Raw genomic sequence first — 24,799 nt, 5'->3', positions numbered from 1 at the left:
CAGCATGTGTAGGACTCAGAGGGAGTCTGAGACAGTGGGATCTGTCAGGAGAGGAATCAGGGAGGGCTCTGAGCAGGGCAGAGAAGGGGGTCTGCATTGTTTGTGTGCACACATTTTGTATGCATTTAAGGTTGAATTTTCAACCTGTATTTGTCACAGCCACAGTGGGAGTGATCAGAAGGAGTCCACAAACAAGAAGAGAGATCAAAAAACATGATTTAAAAAAAAAAAAAAAACACCTCATGATTTTTAGGCCAATCTCATTTTTTGGTATAGTGACTTATGATTTTTGGACTGTTACTGTTGTTCCAATACAAAAGCGGTTGTGATGGGTAAGCTGCGATTCCTTTAAGAGTTGCTGCAGAAAGTTGTAAACTGATGTTTGCAATTTCCATGACTGATTTATTTGTTTACCATTTCTGTGTAAATCTGTATACACTTCTGAAGCTCAATGAGAGCTAGGGCAGTTTCTCCCATGATTTGTCATGTGTATTTAGGTTGTTTTTGTTTAGTTTTTTGTTGTTGTTGTTGTTTTGTTTTTGAATTGGCGTGTTTTTAATCTTCAATAAAAGGTAATGAAAGTCTTAAACAATTTTTTTAAATGTATAAGGTAGAAAGGGCAGAGGGGTAATTTTGCTAGTTCTGTACCTAAAGGACCCTTGTCTTGCTTCTGGTCTTTAAACAACTATGTTGCAGTAGCTTGTTTAAAGGTAAAATTATCTGTCTTTGTATCTCTTGGTATCCTAGTTTGTTTTGTTTTGTTGTCATGCCTACATGAACAGGTGCCTGGTGTAAATCTGCCCATCAGCCAACTGACGTATTTCTTCACTGCAATCCTCATCAGTGGTGTTATACATGAAGTCGGCCACGGGGTGGCAGCTATTCGGTAATGCAAACTATTTTTCTCTTACTACGTGCCCACAAAGCTTTATGATCCTGAGTATTTAACTACAGGTGAATATGATTAAAGTTTACGTGGTTTATATATACAATTCATTTGTTCTCTTTTTATAATTGTATTTCATGGTTGGTGTAGATTGTAAGTTTTCGAAGTGCCTAGAGTCATGGCTGGCTGCATAGAGTTTTAAATAAATGATCTACTGTGCAGATCATCAGTATGGACTTTAACTTCTTTAATGTACTGCATTGCTTGAGATTTAAGGTTAGCCTTCTTTTAATTTACTTTACCGTTAACCGAGGTCCTACATTTTCTGTGATTCTGTAGCTGTGGAATTTGCAAAGACACTGTGCACTGTTACAGAATGGTGTTCCAGAATCTAATATTCTCAAAAAAGTTTCCAGCTCTTTATGGGTGTTATGGAAACCTATAATTGTTTATTGGTTCGTTCAATAAGCTTTGTACCAGCTTTTATTGTACATGTACCTCATTCATATAAGAAGCATTTGAAATAATGAGTAAATAAGTAAAATGTTAAGCCGTGTATAACATGACAGCTTGGATACAGGACTGGTCCATAATATTCACATTGGAACAGATAGGAACTATGAAGCCTGTATCAAACCCTGTGAAATTCCTAAGGTTCACATAAGCTTTGTCTAATCAGTCCAAAAATATAACTCCCATTTTAAAAAATACTAATTCGAAACTCTGGTATGGATATAAACCCCACGCATCCTGTCAGTTACTAATGCCCTTTGTCTTCATTCATCCTCTCTTTTTTTTTTGTTTCTTCTCTGTGTTATATGAATATTTAAAACTTATTTTTCTCTTTTCAAGTGGCACTGCCCTTCTTTTAGCTTGCAAATTGCTTTTAAGTGCATTTAGGGAAAAGAGTGATAAATTCAGGAAAACACAGGTGTTGTGAGAAAAGCATTTCTGTTGCTATTTCTAAGTCGTTCTTGAGCAAGATCAGTTCTGGTCCATTTCATAATTGACTCCTAACTGGAATTATTTTTTACTTAAACACCCCTCCCCCCCCAAAAAAATTAAAACATAAAAAGCTTTTTAAAATATGGTTTTAAAAATAATCATTTATTTTCTGTCTTTCGTTTACAAATTTCGGTCATCCTTTCCTTCTGTTTAGAATTGGGTACTTAGACAAGAAACAAAGTTTAGCTTAATTATCTTTTAAGATAGTATATTGTGCTAAACTAAATTTCATACAGATACTCTAAGATTCTACAGTGCTCTAAAATGTAAGAATCGTTATTTTATATTATAGAGTCATTGGTTTTTGGTTTGCAGTAACATTTTTCTTTTTTCTTTAGAGAACAAGTCCGGTTTAATGGATTTGGGATTTTTATCTTTATTGTATATCCTGGAGCATTTGTCGACCTTTTTACCACCCACTTGCAACTTATATCTCCAGTCCAGCAGTTGAGAATATTTTGTGCAGGTAACAGAGTCTGTGTTATGTTAAATATTAATCTGTCCAACAAGTTGTTGTTTTGCATGTGTTAGTATTAACATTGAAAATACTCATGTTTTTTTCAGTTCCTTATGGTTTCAGTCTAATTACTGGTTGGCAAATGTCCTTATACAGAATAACATCTCCAAAATTGATATCACGTCGCACCCTATTTGGCAATTTTGGTGGAAAGTCCAAGAAATGAATGGACAAACAGATTAAAATCTTCTCTTCCCCCTAAATGTGGTCCCTCTGTTTTGACACTGAGATACGTTGTTGGGTGATGGGGAGAAAATTTATAGTACCACTGCCCATACTGATCTTTTTGGGGGGGTTTTTTCCGAACAAAACTTTAGTCTCCAGGAGACGGAACAAGCTTAAAAATAAAGAAAATTGTTGTATCCTAGATTCAATTTGGGAATAAAAGCTATGGCAGAATATCTGTAGGAAACATTTTGGAAGTACAACTTGAGTTTCCTGGGAGGTCATTTTAATAATGAATAATTATAAATAATAAAAGTTAGGGTATGCATTCCTACCGTCTTTACAAAATATAAATAAGTACCGTATCACTTACAATAAAGGCAACAAGACCTGGTAAGTTGCAGCAATGGGGCTTTGATTCTCTCCAACCTGAGAAATCTTACTGACTTTCTTTCGGGTGGAGGAGAGGTATGGGAGAGGAGAATGGAATAAAATCAGGTGAAAAATGGGTGTTTACATGAAATGAACTGCAAAATGATGCACCATTTTGAAATTGAATAATACTTAATTCCACAAGTACCCCTACTGAATTAAATGGAAGCACACTTGCAATACAGTGTTACTCAGTGTAAGCAAGAGTATAAGAATCTGGTCCTTCATAAGCACATTGATTCCTCATACATCAAAAGCCAAATATTAACCAACATGAAAGGTTTTAGTTATTACGAGTTTAAAAATTAAATCTGAAGAAAATGGTGTAGTTTCCTTTTTTCCATTTAATAAGAGTGACATATGTAATTTTTAGTTTTACCCTTGATGTTGGGTTGCCCCTTGCTGTTTTAACTGTAGAGCTTTTTTGTTTTTGTTTTTGTTTTTACTTTTGTACGTTTTTTCTCTCCATTTTGCTGGACTGTAGATTAATGTCAGAAATGGTTGGTAAGAGGAGCTTCTCTAGGTGTCTGTGTATTTAATTTTCTTAAATTCCCTTTTCCATTTAAAAAAATGGTACTGTACACTTTGGAATGGTCAGCAGCACCAAACTTTCTAACTTCAACTTCAACGCATTGATCTTGAGCAATAGAAAGCATCTTTTAAGTGGACATGGCCTATAATCTTTATTTTGTATATTTCTAAATACTAATAGTAAAGCGTTGAAGCACACTAGCTGCATAATGAACAGCCAGTACAGTATGGTTGAGAACCGCTGATCTATTCTATGATTTTAAGGTTGCCCTAAGGAAGGAAAGGGGGCTGAAACACACACAAAGGAAACACAAAATTCTTTATTCAGCTTGTAGTTCAAAATGATCCTGGAGTTATAAACTCTGTCACCTGTCTGGTGCTTATTGTATCAGAAAGACCTGCTGCTACCGCACAGTGGAGCTCCTCCACCAATGCTGTAGGAATTTGGAGACACGGGGTTCTATTACTACTGGGGAAAGTGGTATGTTGGTTTGCCTAGTGTACTGCTGCTTTATAAAGACTCTGGAAAGCTGTTGTTTCACTGAGTACTGTAGCTGTAATTTGTTGCAAAAGAGCTTTTAAGCCGAGCGCATCAAAGCCAAGCAAATAATTCTATATCCCAAACATATCAATAAACCAAAAACTTTCAGGTAGATATGTTGACCTTTTTTTTTTTCTCTCTCTTTTAAGCTGTACATTTCTTTAAAAATCAAACATAGTCTAGGTCAAACCCAGCTAGCCTAGACAGAATTGAAGAAGAGGAAGGGTCAAGGGGCATAAATGCCTCATTGAAACTGCTCCCCACCATTGCTTTCTGTATCGGAGCAAATAACATTTGTAAGCTATGATTAAAAATGAATTCTGTTTTTTGTTGACTAATAAATACCAAGAACAACTCTTTCGAAACTTGAAACAGGAAAATGAACTGTATGTAGTGATGACAGGGAAGAGTAGAGGCAGACTGCCATGGCCATACTTGAGTGAACAGTTATCAGTTAATTATATCAAATTAGTGCATTTTGATACCGCTAATAATGCATTTTAAAAGATGAATGGAGTATTAAAGCTTCATTGTTTGGAGTTGCTTATTGACTGTTTATTTGAGGAACTGAAAGAGCTTACTACTCCAATTTTTGAAGACCTGAAATATAAGCTTAAATGACAGAAATCAGATTTTATGATGATTGCTGAAGAAGTAGGCCTTTCAAACTTTTGAGATAAAAAGTATGTTTGTTGTTCAGCAGATGACATCATAAGTTCAATAATATTGAATGAGTGTTAAAATAAAGGTTGAGATTTGGATAAAAGCAAAGGAATTCCATGTTATCTATTTATTTCCCCAAGTAAAAAAATATTTTCTCAGAGACGGGTACATTTCTTGTAGCGACATCACTGGAATGTATGTACTTTTTAATGAGAATTAAGTAGATTTTAAGAAATTGTTTGAGTCCTCAGGTTGGTTTTGTTTTTTGTTGTTGCTTTCTGAAGTCTTTGTCTTTTTAAATATATCAAAGACATCATCAAGGGTGCTGCCTGAGATTTACCTTTAAGGAATGTAAATATTCTGACAAAATTAAGTTGACCTCCCTTTCAGACCTTTTTTATCTTGCAGTATCTGGGATGGATAAGATCACTCCCTCCTCTATATTTCTCTGCCCCATTCCCACATAATAAACTGCACATCAGTGGTTCTCAGCTCGTGCTTTTGAAGCTGCCCTTGTTATCCTCCAACAGTATTGCTGACCCCTCTTTTTTTTATCCTGTTTAGTTTTTCCTCCCTTTCTTGTTTCCTAACTTACTCCTTTTATTTCTTTTGTGTGTGTAACACAAATCTTTCATCATAAACTTTGAGGATCAGCTTCTCCACTGCCTTGTAACAGGCTGCCCAATCAAAATGGTAGCTTTTTACTCTTGCTTTGCAAGGTGCAAGGCATAGGAGGGTCAGCCTCTGAAACGTCTTGCTTTTTGATGGTATCTAATAATCCATCTTTTAGTAGTCTGATTTATATAGAATTCTTCCACAGACTGCACTGATATCAGTGGAAATGTATAAAATTTGTGAGAGATTAAAAGAAACTCGAACACAAGTTGTCTGTATTATAAGCTGTACTAAAACGTTTGTTTGTTTTTTGTTTTTTTAAATGGCGTGAAAGCTAAAATAAAATGGCTGTCACCTATTTGATTTATACTGTTGTTTTGATTATTTTATTTTAGGATGAGAGGAATTAATGTTCAGGCTTATAGTTTATGTGCCAATTTAATTTCAGCCAGATGTGATTTAAAATCCACATGGAAAGAAATCCCTTTAAAAAAGAGCTATTCATGGAAATGACGACAAACCCTTAACTAGAGCATTGCTCAGATAGAACTTTGGTTCAAGTTCCCTTTCTGTGGTCTCAGAGCCCTGAAGGAGAAATCAAATTTTATAAGACTCATAATGATGACTCACAGTGAGTATCCCAAGGGATTATCGTGAGATTCCATTGCATCTTATGATTGCTCCATTATATACAGAGAGCGGAAAATGAATTAAAAAGATTTTGAGATTAATCTTTCTCTTATGCAATAAATCCAGGGCCGGCGCTTGCATTTAGGCGTCTTAGGCAATCATCTAGGGCGCCAGCATTATTAGGGGGCGGCATTTTGCCGGAGGGGTGGCAGGCAGCTCCGGTTGACCTGCCGCAGTCATGTCTGCGGAGGGTCCGTTAGTCCGCGGCTCTGGTGGACCTCCCGCAGGCACGGCTGCAGCAGCTCCACTGGAGCCGCGGACCAACGGACCTTCCGCAGAAGTGGCTGCGGCAGCTCCACTGGAGCCAGGGGAGCGGTGCGCGCAGCGGCGAAATGGCCATGCACCTGGGACGCGAGAAACCCTGGCACCAGTCCTGAATAAATCATTACAGTACTGTAAATGTGGAACTGGATCATACGCTTCTCAACAAGAAAAGATACTGTAAGGAAACTCCATCACTGGAAAGTTGCTATGAATTGGCCACACAGAATACTTGTCCATGCAAACAAGTAGAACTGGAAAATTTCTGTAGTAGGTGTTGAAAGTAACCCTGTTTTTGGCTTCCTAAATTCACTCAGCCTCCTGTGAAGCTTATGTTCTCCTTAGTAAGAAAAGTGATAGACTAGGAGGTGCTGATTGCACAAGCCAGTTTCCTGGGACAGCTTTGGGCCCAGATTTTTCCACTCAATATTTTATAAGTATTTTATTAAGGACATAGTGTAACTTGGTGTATCAGTCTCTTCCCTGCTTCCCTTTTTGGACTTCTATTCTCCCCCACTGAATACATGGTACCGCTGCATAAAGAAAAATCACTGTAAAGTAGTTGATTATCAGTTTAATAAAAATTAAACCACCCCAGTTCCTCTCTCTTCAATTTGAATTAGTGACGATGTGAATTCTATGTGGCATATATCAGCATGGTACTTGCTATGTTGTTTTTTTTTTAAAGAGACTCTAAAGCTGCACAACCAAAAGAGTACTTGCTTTGGCTCTAATGCTATAAAGACTTAAGCACTTGAATAACTTTATGAATGTGGATAGTCCTATTGACATCAAGGGGGCTACTTATATTTGTAAAGTAATTCATGTGCTCAAGTCTTTGTAGGACTGGGGCCTTTATCCATAAATCAGCAGGCTACTTGTGTTCATAGCTACTTGCAGTCATTTCAGAAAAGTTAGCTGGAAAGACACTGATATTTTACAGTTCAGAAACACTTTTTTGTTAGTTACTTATGCCAGCGTTTCCTTAGTTTGATATTTTTTATTCTCTTTGTAGGTGTCTGGCATAATTTTGTTCTTGGTGTTGCGAGTCTCATAGTTCTGTTCCTGCTGCCAGCAATTCTTTTCCCATTTTACTACACAGGTGTTGGGGCACTTGTCACTGAGGTCACAGAGGTATGAACAGGTCTTGAATGATTCCTTATATGCTATGTGACCTGAAACATTTCATTGGCTAAAATTTGATCACTGCCTGAACAGTGTAAAAATCCATCTTCCAGCATTTGAAAAGAATGTTGCTTCAGTTAAGGTTGCCTAAAGAAATCATATAGACAAACATACTTCATTAAATCACAGAACTAGCATTTATAAAAAATTTCAGTATTGGACCATAAAACATTTTGGATAGGGTATCCAAAGTGAATTTAGAAACAAATCTCAGTGACTGTCAACTGGACTTATGCTTCTACGTCCTTTTGGCACTTCTGGAAATCCTACCCTCCTTCTGATAACTCAAACAACAAAAAGAAATGGTCTATAGACTATTCTTTAACTACCAAGTTAATATAATTTACAATATGTATTTTATTAACATTTCAAATTATTAGTGTTTTTACTTAGAACAACACAAAGTACACATGGATAAGAAGTATTATATGTCAATTAATTAAACATTTTAGTGGTGAGTTTTACAGGTTGATTTGCCTGTTTTTCATTTGTTTTATTTTAATCTTAAACTTAATTTATTTAATGAATAAAGATGTATTTTTATCTGTTTACCTTAACTGAATATTTCCTTTCTTTCTGATGTTCGATCAGTAGACTTTTGGATTATACAGCCTTAACACTTAGTTAATGAAGTTCTTCCATTTGTTTGATTTTCTGTGTAGACAGATAATTTTATATTATATTTCACTGTCACAGGACAATCTTGCATATAATATAGTCTGGTTATGATGGTTAACATGCTAGAAAAACAAGTACAGTTTTTAAAAAATGATGGAGAATTTTGTGCATTTTCACATGACCTTGACTGGGTTTATTTACACTTGAAGTAGAACAGGCAGTTGATTTTATTCCTCTCCCTTGCTCCCATATGTAGTCCAAGCGCGGGCCCCAGTCCTGCAAACACATACACTAGAGTGAACTTCAGTTAAGTTTTGTGATGGTTCCAAGATCCACCTGCATGGATCCAGTGGCAGGATTGGGGCTTTTGTGTAATATACACTGCCACTAGGTGAAACTGAAAAACATTTTTAAAAAATCCTGCAGTACTCTACAGGATCCAGTATACTCTGTTCTTTGAGAAACACACACTGTTTAGATGGAAATGCCCTGATTTTCAGTGATACTAGTAAAAACATATAATGAACTTACAGCCTTAGTTTTGTTAAATTAAACTGAAGTCAATCCCAGCATGAGAGAGAATAACGACCACACTGGTTCAGTGACCCAGTGTCAGTGTAATGTGAGAGATCAGTGTTAAGACTGTGAGCTTGATCCTTCGCTCCCTGGGTCAGTAAGACCTGGGAGCACAATGGAGCAGCTTGCTGAGCTTCTGGAAAGGGAGTACCTCCTATCTCTTGAATAATCAGCTACTCAGAGCATGATTGATAGACTTGATGCTGGTCACTTTTATCTTTCTGGGATAAAAAGGGAGCTGACATAACTGAGGACCTATGTGGGAAGAGAAAGGAAAGATTCCCTGGTGTTCTCCAACATTATGGCTTCACTCCCCCAGAAATATAGGTGAACGCTGCTTGTCTGAAACTCTGAGGTGTCAGCTTCTGTTTCTTGAATCTAAAATGAGTTTTTAAAAAACAAACAAAACATTCATTTGAATGAAACTAATTGCTTGAGGATTTCAGATGTTCCTTGAGAGATTTGGATAATTGAGGCTCTTTGTGGAGGAGTTTGTTTTTCTCATACCCTGCCTAAAATTAAAATAATCAGGTCTAATAAAACCTGAGGTTTTCTGTTTCTTCAAAAAATAGTTTATTAGCTTAAATGTCTGTTGGACATTCAGAAGAACTATAAACTAATCCCAGCATTATTAAGAATGGTAGCGTGTCTGACTTCCTTTTTCCTTTGCAGGATTCTCCTGCCAATGGACCCAGAGGTCTTTTTGTAGGGGACCTTGTAACTAATCTTCAAGACTGCTCAGTTCGTGGTGTGGAAGACTGGAATTCCTGCCTAGGAGAGATCTCGCAGAAGACACAAATTGGGTACTGCATAAATGCAGCAACCCTCCAGCAGTTAAGCTTCCCAGCCAGGGGTATGATTATTTGTATACTCCTTATAAATGCTCCTTATAAGTACTGTCTATTATAATTTCATCATCTCTTAAAGATTGTTTGATTTAGGATTTGTTAATGGGTCAGATTTTTGGTTCATCAAGTCTGGTATCCTGTCTTTGGCATTGACCAATATGTAATTCCTTTTTGAGGAGGTGGAAGAAGAATTAATTTTTCTTATCTTCTGGTCGTTTTCGTTTGTGTAATGACGAATGAGCTTTGATTACCTCTTTGTAAGATTGCATATACAGTTGTTGCCAGTAATAATCCAGCTACAGTGTTCATCTCGGGGATCTTCTACAGTAGTGAATTCCTAGGTTGGCTTATTGCTTTGACTGATTTGGTAGGAAAACAATGCTGTGAAGGTGGGTAGGGTATAAGGTTACAGTGCTCTGTATTATGATTGCTATTGCAGATCATCCCACTATGATAAAGGCTGGGTTTTTTTTTTTTATTTTTTTTTTTTTTTAAACAAAATCTTTGTGAATTGGGAATTATTTCTATTTCTTGATTCTGGGTGTTCCATCTAGAGCAGGGTCTCCAATCTTTTTATGCACAAGATCACTTTTTGAATTTACGTGCAATCCAGGATCCACCCTGCCCCCGCCCCTTCCCCGAAGCCCCACCCCACTCACTCTATTCCCCCCACCCCTCCGTCACTCACTCTCCCCCATTGTCACTCACTTTCATCAGGCTGGGGTAGGGTGTTGGGTTTCAGGAGGAGGTGTGGGCTCTGGGCTGGGGCCAAGGGATTCAGAGTGTGGGAGGGGGCTCCGGGCTGAGACTGGGGCAGGGGTTTGGGGTGCAGGAGGGGGTTCAGGTTTCAAGCTCTGGGAGGGAGTTTGGGTTCAGGAAGGGGCTCCAGGCTGGGGCAAAGTGTTTGGGTGCAGGAGTGGGCTCAGGGCTGAGGGTTGGGATGTGGGCTCCTGCTGGGCGCCACTTATCTCGAGCAGCTCCCGGTAGGCGCGCAGAGAGGCTAAGTGCCCCAGCCCCACACCGCTCCTGGAAGGGGCCAACATTCTCTTGCAGTCCTTGAGGGGAAGCACGTGGCTCTGCGCACTGCCCGTCTCTGCAGTCACTGCCCTTGCAGTTCCGTTGGCCACAGTTCCCCATTCCCAGCCAATGGAAGCTGTGGGGGCGATGTTTTCAGGCAGGAGCAGCATGTGGATACTCCTGCCACTCCCCACCCATGGGGTCATGCTGGCCGCTTCCGAGAGTGGCATGGGGCTGGAGCAGGCAGGAAACTTGCCTTAGATGCAGCACCGCTACACCACCAGACTTTTATCAGCCAGAGATCATGATCAACTGGGAGAGTCATCAGGATGATCAGTTGATCGCGATTGAATGGTTGGTGACCACTGATGTAGAGGTTAGTCTTCTCTCCCTTTCTGGTTTTGTTCATACAATACAGTGCCTTTTACCATAAGAGCTTGGCCCTTAATGAAGAATATAGATTAAGTAAAACTAGGACAAAAAGCTAAATCTAAGTAAAACAAAAAATTAAAAATCAAGCTAAACTAAACTAAACATAGACTAAACCAGTGGTCCCCAATGTGGTGCCCGTGGGCGCCATTTATGTGCGCCCGCCGAGTGCCCAGCAGGGGAGAGAAGCCACGGCCCTGCGCCTGCCAGGGACAGAGAACTCTGGGGCTGCAGGCGCCGGTGTTCTCTGTCCCTGGCAGGCGCCGGGCTGCAGCTTCTCTCAGGCTTCTCTCTGTGCTCCCAGAACTGCCGACCAAAAAAAACAACAACAACAAAAAAAGCCCAAACTGCCGAAGCAGGAAAAAAAAACAAAAAAAACCCAGCGCTCTGACTTTGCTATCCCAAGAATGGACGGAATACCACCCCATAGCATGTGCCACCCCAGGCATGTGCTTGCTCCGCTGATGCCTTGAAAAATTCTTGGTGTCCACCACACTCTTCTGAAAACATGAATGTGCTATTGGCCACAAAAAGGTTAGGGACCACAGGACTAAACCCTGTCTTGCATGATGCCCAGGAACTTTTTAGGGTTTGGTTCAAGCAAACTGTGAATTCCAAAGGGAGCGTCCTCAGCTGAACCAATTCTCCCACACCAACCTCGGGAAGTTTGTTTAACTTCGACTGGACAGCAGTCACCTTGCAGCGATTCTTAACTGCCCTAACTCAGTTGGCAGTCTTTCAGATAACCAGATTCTAGACTATTTGAGCTTTAAAGATTGTTACCAACCTTTTGCATTATACTTGGAAGTAAACAGGATGCCAGGCCAGCTCAGATGCTTGTGCACATGTGTTTTTGATGTGTACTGTTCTTCATGTGACATTCAGAGTGCTAATTCTGGTCCCAGTGGTCCCTTCTGTCTTTATAATCTATTCATGTCTTTTCCTTTTATGTAAATCTGAAACTGATGTCTCCAAATTATGCCGGGGTCAGATCCCAAGCATTTAGACAAACTAAAGGTTTGAGTCACTCTTCGAAGGAGGTTAGGGCAGCCTTGCCACATGCCCTAGTTGGGTTGGGAGGGTAAGGGAGAAGCAATGCTGTGGTGTTTCCAGATCCCAGCCTACCAAAGATAAATATAAGAAGATCCCTGCTGTCCACAGGAGTGTAATTTCAGGGGCAAAGGTAATAAAACTGCATATTTTGTAACCTTCTTACTCCCATTCGGACCGAAGTGCCAGAGTTGATTCTAAACCCAGTGGTGTGTTGTGTTAGCCGCCCACAGTCCTTGCCTCCACCCCACCAGACGAGTCTATCTGCATTTCTTAGCGGTGAGCCTTCAGCAGTGATAGTCATTCCTTTGAAATGAAATGAACTCAGTTATTCAAACTGCAGTAGCTATAATTTGTCAAAATCTCAACAGTTCACATCTCAGCATTCTTTCTGTTAATATGTTGTATTTATAATGAACCTATATTGCAAATGGACCCTAGGCACTTTACAATAAGACAAATATAGAATAAACAACTAAAACAGGTATAAAGATATAAAAAAATCAATGTGCCAAAGGCCTTCTGAAATAAAAACCATTTAAAATGTATTTTGTAAGGGGCCAATTCCATAATCATCCAGACATCAAAAGTATGTCATTGCCTGGTCCTAAGACTACAGCAAACAAATATGTATAGTAACTTCTGCACCTGCAAGCTCCAAGCTCCGTGCTGTTGGACCTCAGAGAGTACAATGGTATATGGATGCAGGCAGCTCAAGCCTTGTCTGCATATAGAAGTTGCACTGGTTTAAAAACCTAATTTAGTTCAACTGGTGCAACTCTTCACATGGGCACTGTTGCATTGGTTTCAAACTGGCTGGTATCCATTTAGTTTGCATCACTAAGTCCATTTGAAATCAAATTATGATTGTCCCCACAGGATTTTGCACCAGTTCAACTAAATCAGTTTAAAAACACACTTTTAGCTGAACACGGGCCTCAGAGAGCCGTCAGGGCCCCAGTCCATTAAAAGCTTTTAATGTTTTAAAAACTATACTTTGAAGTTGGGTCATTCCTACAGCCAGCGAAGGGAATGCAACAGCAGGCAGCAGAATCTCTCTAGGCAGCAGAATCCCTCTGCTCACCATTGGTGCCAGCTGCAGGCAACAGATCAAACTATTTTGTAACAGTATTCAAAAAATTGTAGTAGTCTATGTATTAAGGTGATAAGATCAGCCTGTGGGAGAGATGGCTGCAGTCTGGTGGTGATCTTAGGATGAAGAAACTCATTTACAACTATTGCTGACATCCAGATCAGGTTCTCTGAATTAAAATAATTCATTATAATTCAGCAGGCTACAGAAACGATTATTTGATTTTATTCATAGACGTATGTATTTTTGTGATTTATTATGAATCTGTCTTTCTGTGCTTGTCTAAAATTTAGTTGGTTGTGTTCCTCTGTAGTCTACAGAAGACTTGATGGCACTGTTGAATGTTGTAGTAACAGCAGCCTCACCAACATTTGCTTTTCATACAGCAATAACTTGGACAGCCACCTGGTAAGTTACTTTAGCTGATATTCAGATAGGTATCACAAATATGCACATAATTATACAGTGCAGTGTGTAGCACCTTCTGTCTGAGCATCTCAAAGCACTTGACAAATATTAATTAGCTAAGTTTCACAACATCCCTAAGAGGTAGGCAGACATTCATGTCCCTATTTTCCAGCTGAGCAAACTGAGAGTCTGTAGGTTGTGTGATTTGCCTAAGGCAGTGGTTCTCAGCCTAATTGCCATTGTGGACCACATATACAGCTGTCTGCGTGTTATATGGGCCACATCCACCCAATATATATGCTTACCTGTATGGCCCTCAGGATGTCACATGGGCTGCAGCTGTGTGCTGATTGGGTTCCACGTGGGCTGTGGGTTGAGAACTGCTTGCCTAAGGTCACACAGGGAATGTGTGGTAGAGGTAGAATCAGATCCCAATCCTCCTGGTCACATGTCTTTAGCCAGGGGACCGTTCTTTCTTACTTTGCTTATACACATCCACATTTTATACTTCGAAGGCACAACAGTTGTGAGAAAATACATGCGAACAAGAGACTAACAGCAGCTCTCGAGAGCAAGGGGGAATTGTTCAACGTGAGCTTGATGCTGCCAGGTCTGAGCACTTTAGGCCCTGAAGCAGCAAAGCATTGGAATACATGCTCAGCATTAAACAGCTGAAGTCAGTGGCCTGCACACATGCCTAAAGTTAAGCAAGTGCTGTGCTGGATCAAGACTGAGTGTTCGGCACCTGGCACCCTGTACTGCTAGTGGCTATTGGATGAAACCCCCGTTTCGCCCCTCCTCCTCTGACTTAATCATCTTGTAGAATATGGGAAAATGTTAAGTGCCGCTCTGGGATTTTAAAATTAAAATATTAAAATATAGGAGCCCTGTTGAAAAAGTAAGTGTTTTGAAAGATGCCACGTTGAGAGTGGTGGAGCAAATTCAGCAGTTCTTTCAGGATCCACAGGAAAGCGCAGTTAACAGCAGTGCTCTGCCAGTGTTCCCCAGTCCTCACCTGGAGTCACCACCTCAAGAAACAGAGAGGAGTTCATTCCCCAAATCCATTTGATCCCTCTGACATGAAGCTTCCAGTTCCAGTGATATTTTTTGTGTGGATTCCTGTCCACTACAGAGTGGACATAATCCATCAGTTCATTTCGTCTTGGACACCAAATAGCCATCAACTGTAACAGCCCCGACCTGCACTGGGTTCAGATAAGTCATTCTCTTCTAGCACTTTGAGGTTCTTGGATGCATAGCTTTTAATGTTTGAGAGGAAACACTTTTTCACGCTTTTGATGTGCAGGGGGCCTACGATGGCTGCTCAGCTGCCTGAGCAGTTTTTTAAACTGCTATTTGCGGAACTACACAGCAACAGCAGAGGACTTCTGAATGCTTTCACCCATCCAGCATGAAAGAGACTGGTCTGGGGAGGAGCCTAGATTCCGGTTAATGGGGAGAGACAGACACAGCCATGTGTGCAAGCCCTGTACCGCCAGTGTGGCTGTTGGTTGAAACCCTCTGACAGCCTCCCTTCCTTGAGCAGGGACAGGGGGTATGAACTGTTCCCCAGCCTGCCCTGAGGAACAAGAAGCAAGCCACCGTAAGCCTCTAGAAGGGGATGAGGGAAAAAAATTCCATTTCCTCCTGGGTTCCACTGCCCTCTCCCTGTGCTGTGGTGAGTGGGAGAGAAGAGCCTGGTCTCTCAAACTGCAGAAGGGGTGTGTATGGTAGGCACATTCAGGAACACACCGTTGCATTGGCTGCTTCAGTTCAGAATGATCTAAAACTTAGCCATCAGAAGTGCCCAGGATATTAGATTTTAGGATTTTTCTTTTAACAAAAGCTTTAATTTGCAGATACCATGACTATGAAAACCAAAACCCCATAAACAGACTTTAGCTCAGTGTTGTAGTAGGGTGATGTGTATTTCCTGTGGGCCTGCTTGAACCATCCTGTCCCTCCTATATTTAAATTTTCAGCTAATGTACATGTTTATACTAATCTTGCTTTTAATATGCACACACAAATGCCTCTATGCCTTAATGGCAGAATCCCAGGCTGAATATGTTCGCACCTTTATGTTAGTGTATAGGAGATCTGCAGGGCATGTGGGGATATACCCATGCATCAAAACAAAAAGAATCAGAACAATATTCTTCATATCCTGGCAGCAAATCGATGAAATTGAATCAACTTCTTCTATTTTAAAAAGAAACATGCAGAACAGTATGTTTATGATCTATTGTAAAATACCCTAAATTTGATAATTATTTAAAACGTCCTTTGCAGTATGCCTGTCTGCCAGCACGAAAAGCTATTGAGGCCAGCCAAGTCTGTCGAACCAACATGGATTGCCAGAAGGATTTTGTTCCAAGTTTGTGTGTGACACCTTCTTTAGAAAATCAGACGAGACTAATCAGAGTGAAACATCCACCCCACGTTGACATGTTGTTTGTAGGACATCCAATGCATCTTCAGTATACAGGTTTGTATTATTTATGAGAGTTTAAATGAAGAGGGTTATGGCATGGTTAGCTTTGGCAGACTGCTTGAATAAGGTGTTGGAGGGCTTGCCAGTTTGCTTCATTTGTGCAGAATCCATTCCTAGCTCCAATCTATTGTTCCTTTCCTAGTTATAGCCAGTGGAGATGCTGGAGTAATTAGGAATAAAAGTGAAATGTGCACCATGCAAAGAGATATAATTGTAATAGAAACAATATATTAGGTGACTGCTTATTCAAAAAAAGCATGAAAGGGACACTTCAACAGATTTCACTTGTCCAATTTGTGCATTGTCCAATGTGTGAACTGCTCAAGGCTCTAGCACTCTTCAAAAGCCTTTAGGGAACCCCTGGATTGGAACATCCACAATTGTTCCTTTAAACCCTGCCCAGTACCCAAATGTTGCTACAAGTCCACATGATGTCTTCCTTGTAAATATATAAGGGCTTGATTTTGCCACCCTTACACATGTTGAGTAGTTTTTTACTTAACAAGAAGTCCTAGTAAAGTAAATGAGACAACTAATAGATTAAATTACTACGCATCATGAGTGAAGAGTATCCAAACCTAGCCCTATGTTATCAACCCTAATCAGTCTGTAAACGTGGGCCAAATTCTGCCACCTTTACTCATGTTAAGTACTTCTTTACTCTGGGCTAAATTCTGACTCACTCCTATGCAGGCTATTCAGGTCGTGGCTCCAGACACATGGGAGTAAGTTTATTACCTGCTACGAGTAGGTGAGTGGAGAATGGGCAGACCCTTTGCTCCAGAGCCCACTCACTGGCCAGAATAGCCGAGCCAGCATGGGGTAGGTAGTGATTTGAGGCTGGTTTAGACAAGTAGTAAGTTATGCCCCCTCTCCAGGAGCAAGGAGAAAGCCAGGGAGAAATTGTGCCTCCAAGCCTCGCAGGACTACTCTTGGGTGGTACAGTGTGCACTGCCCCTTGGCAGGGCTGTGCTTAAAGTCACTATCTAGCGCTCTCCGAGAGGTCCCATTGAAACAGCGGGTTTCCTTATGAAGACCCCTTTTAGAAGAGTGTTTTTATTCAGAAGGAATTGAAGCACATGTTAAAGTGGTTTCCTAACTAAGAGTAGTCTAAAGCATGAGCTTTAAGTGCTTTCCTGAATCAGGGCTGGAATTATGTATTGCTGAGTTTGAGTAACAATGGCAAAATGAGGCCCTGTGTGTACAATGATTCTTTCATAAAGATGGCAGCCGTTATCCTTTTCTGCTGGAATTTGGCTGGGAGAAGAGGTTGTTTGGTGCAGATATTATTGAGTACTTTTAAAATTTGATTTTTATTGTATTCTGTTTTTTACTCTTTATTGTTTGCAGTATATCCTGAAAGTCCAGAATATAATGTCTTTTTTGTCTTTTTTCCGCCTTGATTGAGGCCTTTGGCATTGACATTTAATGTTATGTTTGCTGATGTTTTGTTCAGTGTGCACCAGAGCTCTAAGAATAGTGTGTGATGATTATTTTAAGCCTCTTTTCTTGCCTTTCTAACTGAAAAACACAAAACACTGTAGGTATTCTTCAAGCAGCTGGTATTGTTCTGTTGTGTTTTGCAATACCTTGCTGATGGAGTAATGGAATTTTAGTGGACATTTCCCACTAGACTAGGATTTCCACCAAAAAACTGCTTTTTATTGTCAGGCACTCAGGAAAGAAATGATCAGGAAATTACTAAATTGCTGCTGCACTTGTGACCTTTAGTTCTGCTGAGCTGAGCTGAAAAGTTACTTTTTGAAAACAGAATTGAGGTTGAATGGTTTACTGTCTCTCAATGGTTCCCCTCTCAAATTATCTCAGTTTGCAAGTAAAAAGATGTTTTTTTTTTCTTAATAACCATTATTGCAAACTCAGCTTAGGGTCTGAGTCAAATAGGATTCTTTCCCTCTACCATATCAGCACCGGTAACAAGATAATGTAAACCAGTGCCCAAATCCTGCATTGTGCAGCATGCAGATGCCCTATTGCAAGGGTAGGCAACCTGTGGCAAGTGTGCTGAAGGCGGCACGCAAGCTGATTTTCAGTGCCCGGGGTCTTGGCCACCGGTCTGGGGGGCTCTGCATTTTAATTTAATTTTAAATGAAGCTTAAACATTTTAAAAACCTTATTTACTTTACATACAACAATAGTTTAGTTATATATTATAGACTTATAGAAAGAGACCTTCTAAAAACATAATGTTCTGGCACGCGAAACTAATTTATAGGTTAATAAGTAGACTCGGCACAGCCACTTCCTGGAAAGGTTGCCGCCCCTGGGCCCTATTGCCCTCAGTGGCTCGTGCATAGTGCGTTGTCTGCGCAAACAAGCCTTTCTTCATGGCATGCTGAGTGTAACTGATTGAAACTTGTTGAAGCAGGAGAGGGTCCCACCCCCACCGTGCTGTGTAATTGTAAAAAGCATAAGTGTTTAAAAACATCCTCATTTGTCAATAAATAGCCAGTGGGCCCTAATACTCGCAGTAGCAGATGTCGAAATAGAGTGACACTTTACATAGGCCATTTCAGAGTAGCTTTGTATTAAACCTTCTTACTCTGTGTCTTGCATTCAGTTATCTAGCGTGAATAAATTCTCTTTCTTGTCTCCATAACCTGTTTAAATTTCACCGTTATTTTATACGCTCTACATCTGAATTTTTTTCTATGTCTACTTGCATTAATGTGTTGTCATGATAAGTCTTGATACAGAAGCAGCAGTACTCTACTCTAGCTGAGGTTGAAACTAGCTTCCAGTTTACCTGGATTTCCGTTGAAATGGGAGGCTTGTTCTTCTTATAAATACTCGGTTCCTTAAAAGTACACCTCTAAATCTCCATACTCCATCTCAGCCCAGTTGGACTTTTCAGGGTATTTAAAGTCCAAAGAAGTTTTTAAGTGAAAGAATGTTTTAGATACTTCAGTTTGCCTTTTGAGATTTTCCTCTTTTTCTCTTTTTTGGCTCAATGGTTGACTTGTGATTTGCGTTGCCAACCCCAAACTTTTTTTGTTGCCCACGCAGAAGAGGCGCTAATGAGTGAAGGGGTTGAGGAGGTAATAAAAGTTAATCATATGTTAAGGACAGTATTTTCTATAAACGTTACCAATAATTATTGGGCTTTTGCTTCTCTAGACAGGACTGTTATTATTTTGTTTCTAGATCCAAATTCTGGTCCAAGGTTATCGGGTCCGAGACTCAGAGAATAAGAAAAAACTAATAATGAGATTATTAATAAAAAAGATTTGGAGGTCCATTTTCAAAGCATCCTGGTGGTCCAGATTTGACCGCAGTCGGCCTGTGACCCCCGCTCGTACATAACCGACAACTGTGGCGTAGACCTGGAGGCAGGCAACTGAGGGGAAAATTGGGGTGGGAGTCGGAAGGGTGGGGAAGGTCTGGTGCTTAAGGCTTGCTTGGGGATATGGTGGGTGCATAGGATTAAAAGGCTTCCGTCCAGAAAGTGAAGGAGTTTCTCGGAGTGGGGACAGCAGTGATAGGGTATTAAAGGGGGTACAAAACCTGGGGGCATGGAAGAAGACATGGAGGGTAGGAGCCGGGGTTGGGGTGGGCAGGGATTGAGAGATGCATGGTGATAAAGTGCAGATTGCCGGCGGGCATGGTGGGAGTATACAAAAGGGAGGGCGGAGTGCATGCACAAGGCAGGGGTGGAAAGACCATGGAAAGGGTGAGAATTGAAGCAGGAGACCATAGAGGGACACAGGAGTTGTGGAATACACGACATCTTTTCTCCATGTTAGTGTCATTAATTTACGAACCCAATACTCCAATTTTGCAGATAGATACTCCCCACCCTCTACACCTGCTATTTTTAAGCTGCTATGTTACACACATACCTCAACACCTCTTCCTTGGGGCTGCTTTTGCTTCTAGGGTATGTTGGAGCATGGCCCTTGCTCAATACACAAGTTCAAGTTTCATGGTGCGTGCACTACCAGAAAAAATCTTTTAAATGCTAAAATGAGTTGTAAAGGATTCAGTGAGTTTCAGTGGAATCAAAAAAGCAGCAGAGAATCCTGTGGCACCTTATAGACTAACAGACGTTTTGGAGCATGAGCTTTCGTGGGTGAATACCCACTTCGTCAGATGCATGTGTTCACCCACGAAAGCTCATGCTCCAAAACGTCTGTTAGTCTATAAGGTACCACAGGATTCTCTGCTGCTTTTACAGATCCAGACTAACACAGCTACCCCTCTGATAGTGGAATCCAACTAATACTAAATCAGTCAATCAATCAATCATGCTTTCTTTACAAAACTTCCACAATTTCAAAGAAACCCAAATGTTGAAGGCAATGGAGACCACCATCTAGAGAATCTGGACACTTCCCTAATGTCTGAGAACTCCTCATCTCTCGTTAGCACCCAAAGTGACTTACATTGCCTGCCCAGAATGAAGAGTGAAAGTTTGAGAAAGGTATAAATGATGAAGGTCAAGTCAGCACAAGAAAAGGTTTGCTGGAATAGCTAGCTTTTGTTGGCAACCCTGCTCCTAGTTGAGAGGCATCTTAAAGAGTTCTTTTGCCAGTATGGTTTATGCCAATTCCCGAAATAAACTAAGCAAAACTGACTAAGGGACATTTTTTGCTGATAAAAGTACATGTACGCTGGAGATTTTTGCTAAACGTTTCATAAAGAACAGCACCCCTTACTGATAATGATTCTAGCAAAACTTTCTAATGCAGACCTGACCTAAAAACAAGGGGAGTGGTTAGAATGGAAATGTTAACACAACTTTAACTGCCATTCTTGCTGTAATAGTCATTATAAGGTTACACAGATCTGGGCTTAAACTGCACAACATGTTCTTTAGGAGTACAAATGTTCAGTTGTACTGTGTCTGATGGCATATAATGTGCTTTAGATTTGATGTTACATGCATAGTATAAAGTACTAATTGTGTAATGTGGCGTGTTGATTTTTCCTACCATCATTATGACTGCATCTGACTAAGAGATAATTAAGTGATTGTGCCAATGCGGTTTAAAAAAAAAAATCTGTATTTGGGATAGTTCTTTATCCTGAAAGAAATGTGGAAAACAAACAAAAATCAGATCTGCCATGATACACTGCTAATCCGAAACTAATTATGCTGCGTCTGTTGAATTGCCATTTGGTTTAATTTACAGTTTTATTGCTTTTTCATTTTCTTTTTGTTTCAGTGAGCCTCAGCAGTTTTGTACCACGACATAACTTTCTAAGCGTTGACCTGCCTGTGGTGATAGAGACAATGTGCAAGTATCCTTTGAAGTGTTTTCTTAGAACAACAAACAAATTGTTTGCAGTTTGCTGATCCAGCAAGATTTCAGGGGGATATCATTACTAGTTTTAAACAGGGCTGCTTCTACGCTGGTGTCCACAGTTCTGAAGCGTATCTTTAGGACATGAGCTCTGACTCATTCCTAAACTGATTATTTGCTCACATGCCTAACTCAGAATGAAACTCCTTGCTTCCTGATGTTTATAAGAATAATTTTGCTTACTTTTTTTTAACTCTTGATGGTGAGTTTTTAGAGCTCTGATGAGAATAACAATTGCCTTGTTTTGTTCATTCCATCTGAAGCACCTGGCATTGGCCACTGTTGGAAAACAGTATATTGGGCTAGATGGACCATTGATCTGACCCAGTGTGGCCATTCTTACAGTCCTATATTCTTTTGTTTTGTTCCTTAGTTAATCCCACCCAGATATCTAATTTCCCTGTCAGGAGCCTTGGCAGTTATCAATGCAGTACCCTGCTTTGCACTGGATGGTCAATGGATATTAAACTCTTTCCTCGAAGCCACTCTTGCTTCACTGATCGTAGAGAAACAAAACCGAGATCTTGTTGGCTTTTTAATCTTGCTTGGTGGCAGTGCACTTTTGGCTGCCAACGTGGCACTGGGACTTTGGTTGGTGACAGCCCGATAGTATATTGGATACATTTCTGCATCTGATTACTTCCATGAATTCTCCAAGTACACACAAAGTAATGAAATCCATTGCCTTGTAAAACTTGCCTTGTCTGAGATAGGAATAACTTCCTTAAAATTCCATTGGAAGAAAGATTGGTGATTGGAGTTGTATGTTAATTTAACTGCAAAATCTTGTGCAGATAATGGAAAAGTTTAAAGAGTAAGAACTCTTCTCTTTTAATATTGTTTTTAAAGCACTGTGATCATTCTGGAGAAATTACACTGAAACAATTTTACAAGGAAAAGACTCAGGCCTGGTGAATTTAGATTCCAAAATGATGGAATATATGTGACATTGAAGTCTTGTATACTGCGAGGGGAAAAACCTACTCGAGCTCTGTTTTGTAATTTGAATAAATACGAGATCTCTGCATTGGCTCTGCTCAACCAGTGCAGGTTTGAGGAGTTGGGTTTTTTAAAAATTTGGTGGTGTACTAATTTGAACCTGAAAAACTGAAGTCTGGGCTCATTTTTTATATTGGTGCAAGGCCATGTAAATTATTGCCATGTGTTCGTGAGAAGCAAGTCGTCCTATGCTTTAGGACCCTTCTCTTCCAGCTGGCTGATTAGACTGGAAGCATGTTGGCCTCCCAACATAGATGAAATGTCAATTTCAATGATGCCAATGTCAGTTGAGAAATGGGTATGTGGAAGAATGGCAGAACCCACCCACATGTTGTCTGTGTTCCTTAAAACATTAAATGTATAATATTGTGCACCACTGAGAATATTTTTGAAGATACTGTTTTGTGCATCAGCAGTAGCTTGAAAATAATTTGAAGTTCTGGTCTCCCAATAAGAATTGTGATTGCTGAAATAATACTATGCAAAATTATTCAGAAGTGACTGGTAAGGTTAAGTGTGTGTGTGTGTGTGATTCAGAAAGTTAAATGTTATACCTGTTTGTGTTTAACAACAAACCTTGTTTCTGAACATATGTCCTCTGTAGCCATGTATGCGGTAGGATTGAAATACAGTACCTCATTGGTGTTTGTCTCTTCCTAAAAGAGTTACTTTCCTTTATCAGTATTCATTTTAATCAAAGATGTTTAGTTGAGCTTGGTCTTGGGTCATAACCGAGCAGAAAAAAGAATATGATGATCTCTAAAGTGAACTTTGTTGGCGTGTGGCTTTGTCTTCCAAAATGTACAGGGGCCAAGTGATAGAAGCCGCTGTGATTTTAATTGAAGATAGAGTCCTATTCCCAGTGCTGTATGCATGCCCTGATAACTGCGGTATCCTGTATTTGACTATTGATAGGTTACTCTATTTTCTCAGTATAGAAATGTGGAACACAAATGGATTGCTATGAAAAATATATTCTCCTTGGATAATGTGAGCAATGATGCACAGGTTGAAAGAACATGTTCATTTACTTGGCTTTTTGTTAGTTTGCTTGACATGTCTGAGGTACGTATATTTTGAATTTACCTCTTGCATTTTTCTCTGGTCTGTCTTCTGACGCACATTGTTTGACACTGACCCTAACTCAGTAGAACTGATCAAATTTCTTATTTAATGGAACTATCTTCAGTAGTTTAAAATCAGATGATCACTTTGTATGTATTCGAGTTGCAGTATCGTTTTCTTCTCATATATAATCATTAATGCTATTATGGCCGTTTCAAAAATATTCTTTGGGTAAAGTTTTAAATATAATATTTTGTACATTAATATTTATCCTCACTGCAGATATTTTTGTGACAATCTGTGCAGGCACAGTACTCATCTGAGTATGTGGAAAAAGGAGAGAGAGAAAAAGGGTGCTCTCCAGTAACCAGCTACAAGTCTACTATAACTGTTCTGTTAATATGCTGATGAATTGAGTCCCGCTGCTCTAAAATTAATTGGTCACTTAATGTGTCACCTTTACATTTACTTTAAAAGAAAATCAATTAATTTTGTTGTGGTTAGTGTTTATGAAAGGATTAATTCTGGCACCCTTTAGGCTTGTCTGTACCGTGTGGCAAAGGGTGTGATCTGTGAAATGCTATGACATGTTACAATCTTTTTGTTCCAGATAGAGCCCACTGGTGCTCTCCAAAAGGTACCTAGTTCATGTTAACTTAGTCTTCTTGAGATCTTTTAGAGTGCGCCAGCAGGGTTTACATGGGGCAGGGAGAGTGTAGTCTTTTAGTGCGCTTTACAGATCACAGCCCTCTGATGTCTACTTGGCACAGCAAAGCACAAGTCCTAACTCATGTGGAGTAATACGTTATTCTGTAAAAAGCCCCATTAATTTCAGTGGGCCAGATTGTGCCATCACCTTTTAAATCCCCAGTTCAACAAAGCACTTAAGTACATGCTTACGCCCATCTCTGTTTAGGAAAGGACTTAAACATGTACTTAACTTTGCACATACTTAATTTCACTGAAGTCTAAATTTTGCTGAATAAGGATAGATTTAAGTAGGAGGGTATGTCTATACTAAGGGATTATTCCGATTTTACATAAACAGGATTTATAAAACAGATTGTATGAAGTCAAGTGCATGCAGCCACACTAAGCACATTAATTCGACGATGTGCGTCCATGGTCCGAGGCTAGTGTCGATTTATGGAGCATTGCACTGTGGGTAGCTATCTCGTAGCTATCCTATAGTTCCCGCAGTCTCCTCCGACCATTGGAATTCTGGGTTGAGATCCCAATGCATGATGGTGCAAAAACAGTGTCACGGGTGATTCTGAGTAAATGTCATCACTCATTCCTTCCTCCGTGAAAGCAATGGCAGACAATCATTTCGCTCCCTTTTTCCCTGGATTGCCCTGGCAGACACCATAGCATGGCAATCATGGAGCCT

At 40.0% G+C, this 24,799-nt stretch overlaps 1 protein-coding gene across 4 annotated transcripts in view; it reads left to right on the top strand.

Moving 5' to 3' along the window:
• Positions 1–22,720, top strand: part of MBTPS2 (membrane bound transcription factor peptidase, site 2) — a 33,034-nt gene extending 10,314 nt beyond the window's left edge. For 3 of the 4 annotated variants that reach the window (XM_032781214.2, XM_032781215.2, XM_032781219.2), the window contains 8 exons: positions 783–886; positions 2,230–2,357; positions 7,322–7,440; positions 9,358–9,538; positions 13,436–13,530; positions 15,823–16,018; positions 21,208–21,283; positions 21,733–22,720. In XM_032781214.2, coding sequence (XP_032637105.1) covers positions 783–886; positions 2,230–2,357; positions 7,322–7,440; positions 9,358–9,538; positions 13,436–13,530; positions 15,823–16,018; positions 21,208–21,283; positions 21,733–21,955 — 1,122 coding nt within the window. In that variant the 3' untranslated portion in view covers positions 21,956–22,720. Of the gene's footprint in view, positions 1–159; positions 171–353; positions 371–782; positions 887–2,229; positions 2,358–7,321; positions 7,441–9,357; positions 9,539–13,435; positions 13,531–15,822; positions 16,019–21,207; positions 21,284–21,732 lie in introns of all 4 variants that reach the window. The other variant, XM_075060021.1, reaches the window with a different exon arrangement.
• The last annotated feature ends 2,079 nt before the right edge of the window (positions 22,721–24,799 follow it).

The sequence above is a fragment of the Chelonoidis abingdonii genome, chromosome 1 (genome assembly GCF_003597395.2).
Source record: "Chelonoidis abingdonii isolate Lonesome George chromosome 1, CheloAbing_2.0, whole genome shotgun sequence".
Taxonomy (NCBI): domain Eukaryota; kingdom Metazoa; phylum Chordata; order Testudines; family Testudinidae; genus Chelonoidis; species Chelonoidis abingdonii.
This window is presented reverse-complemented; position numbering and strand designations above follow the sequence as displayed.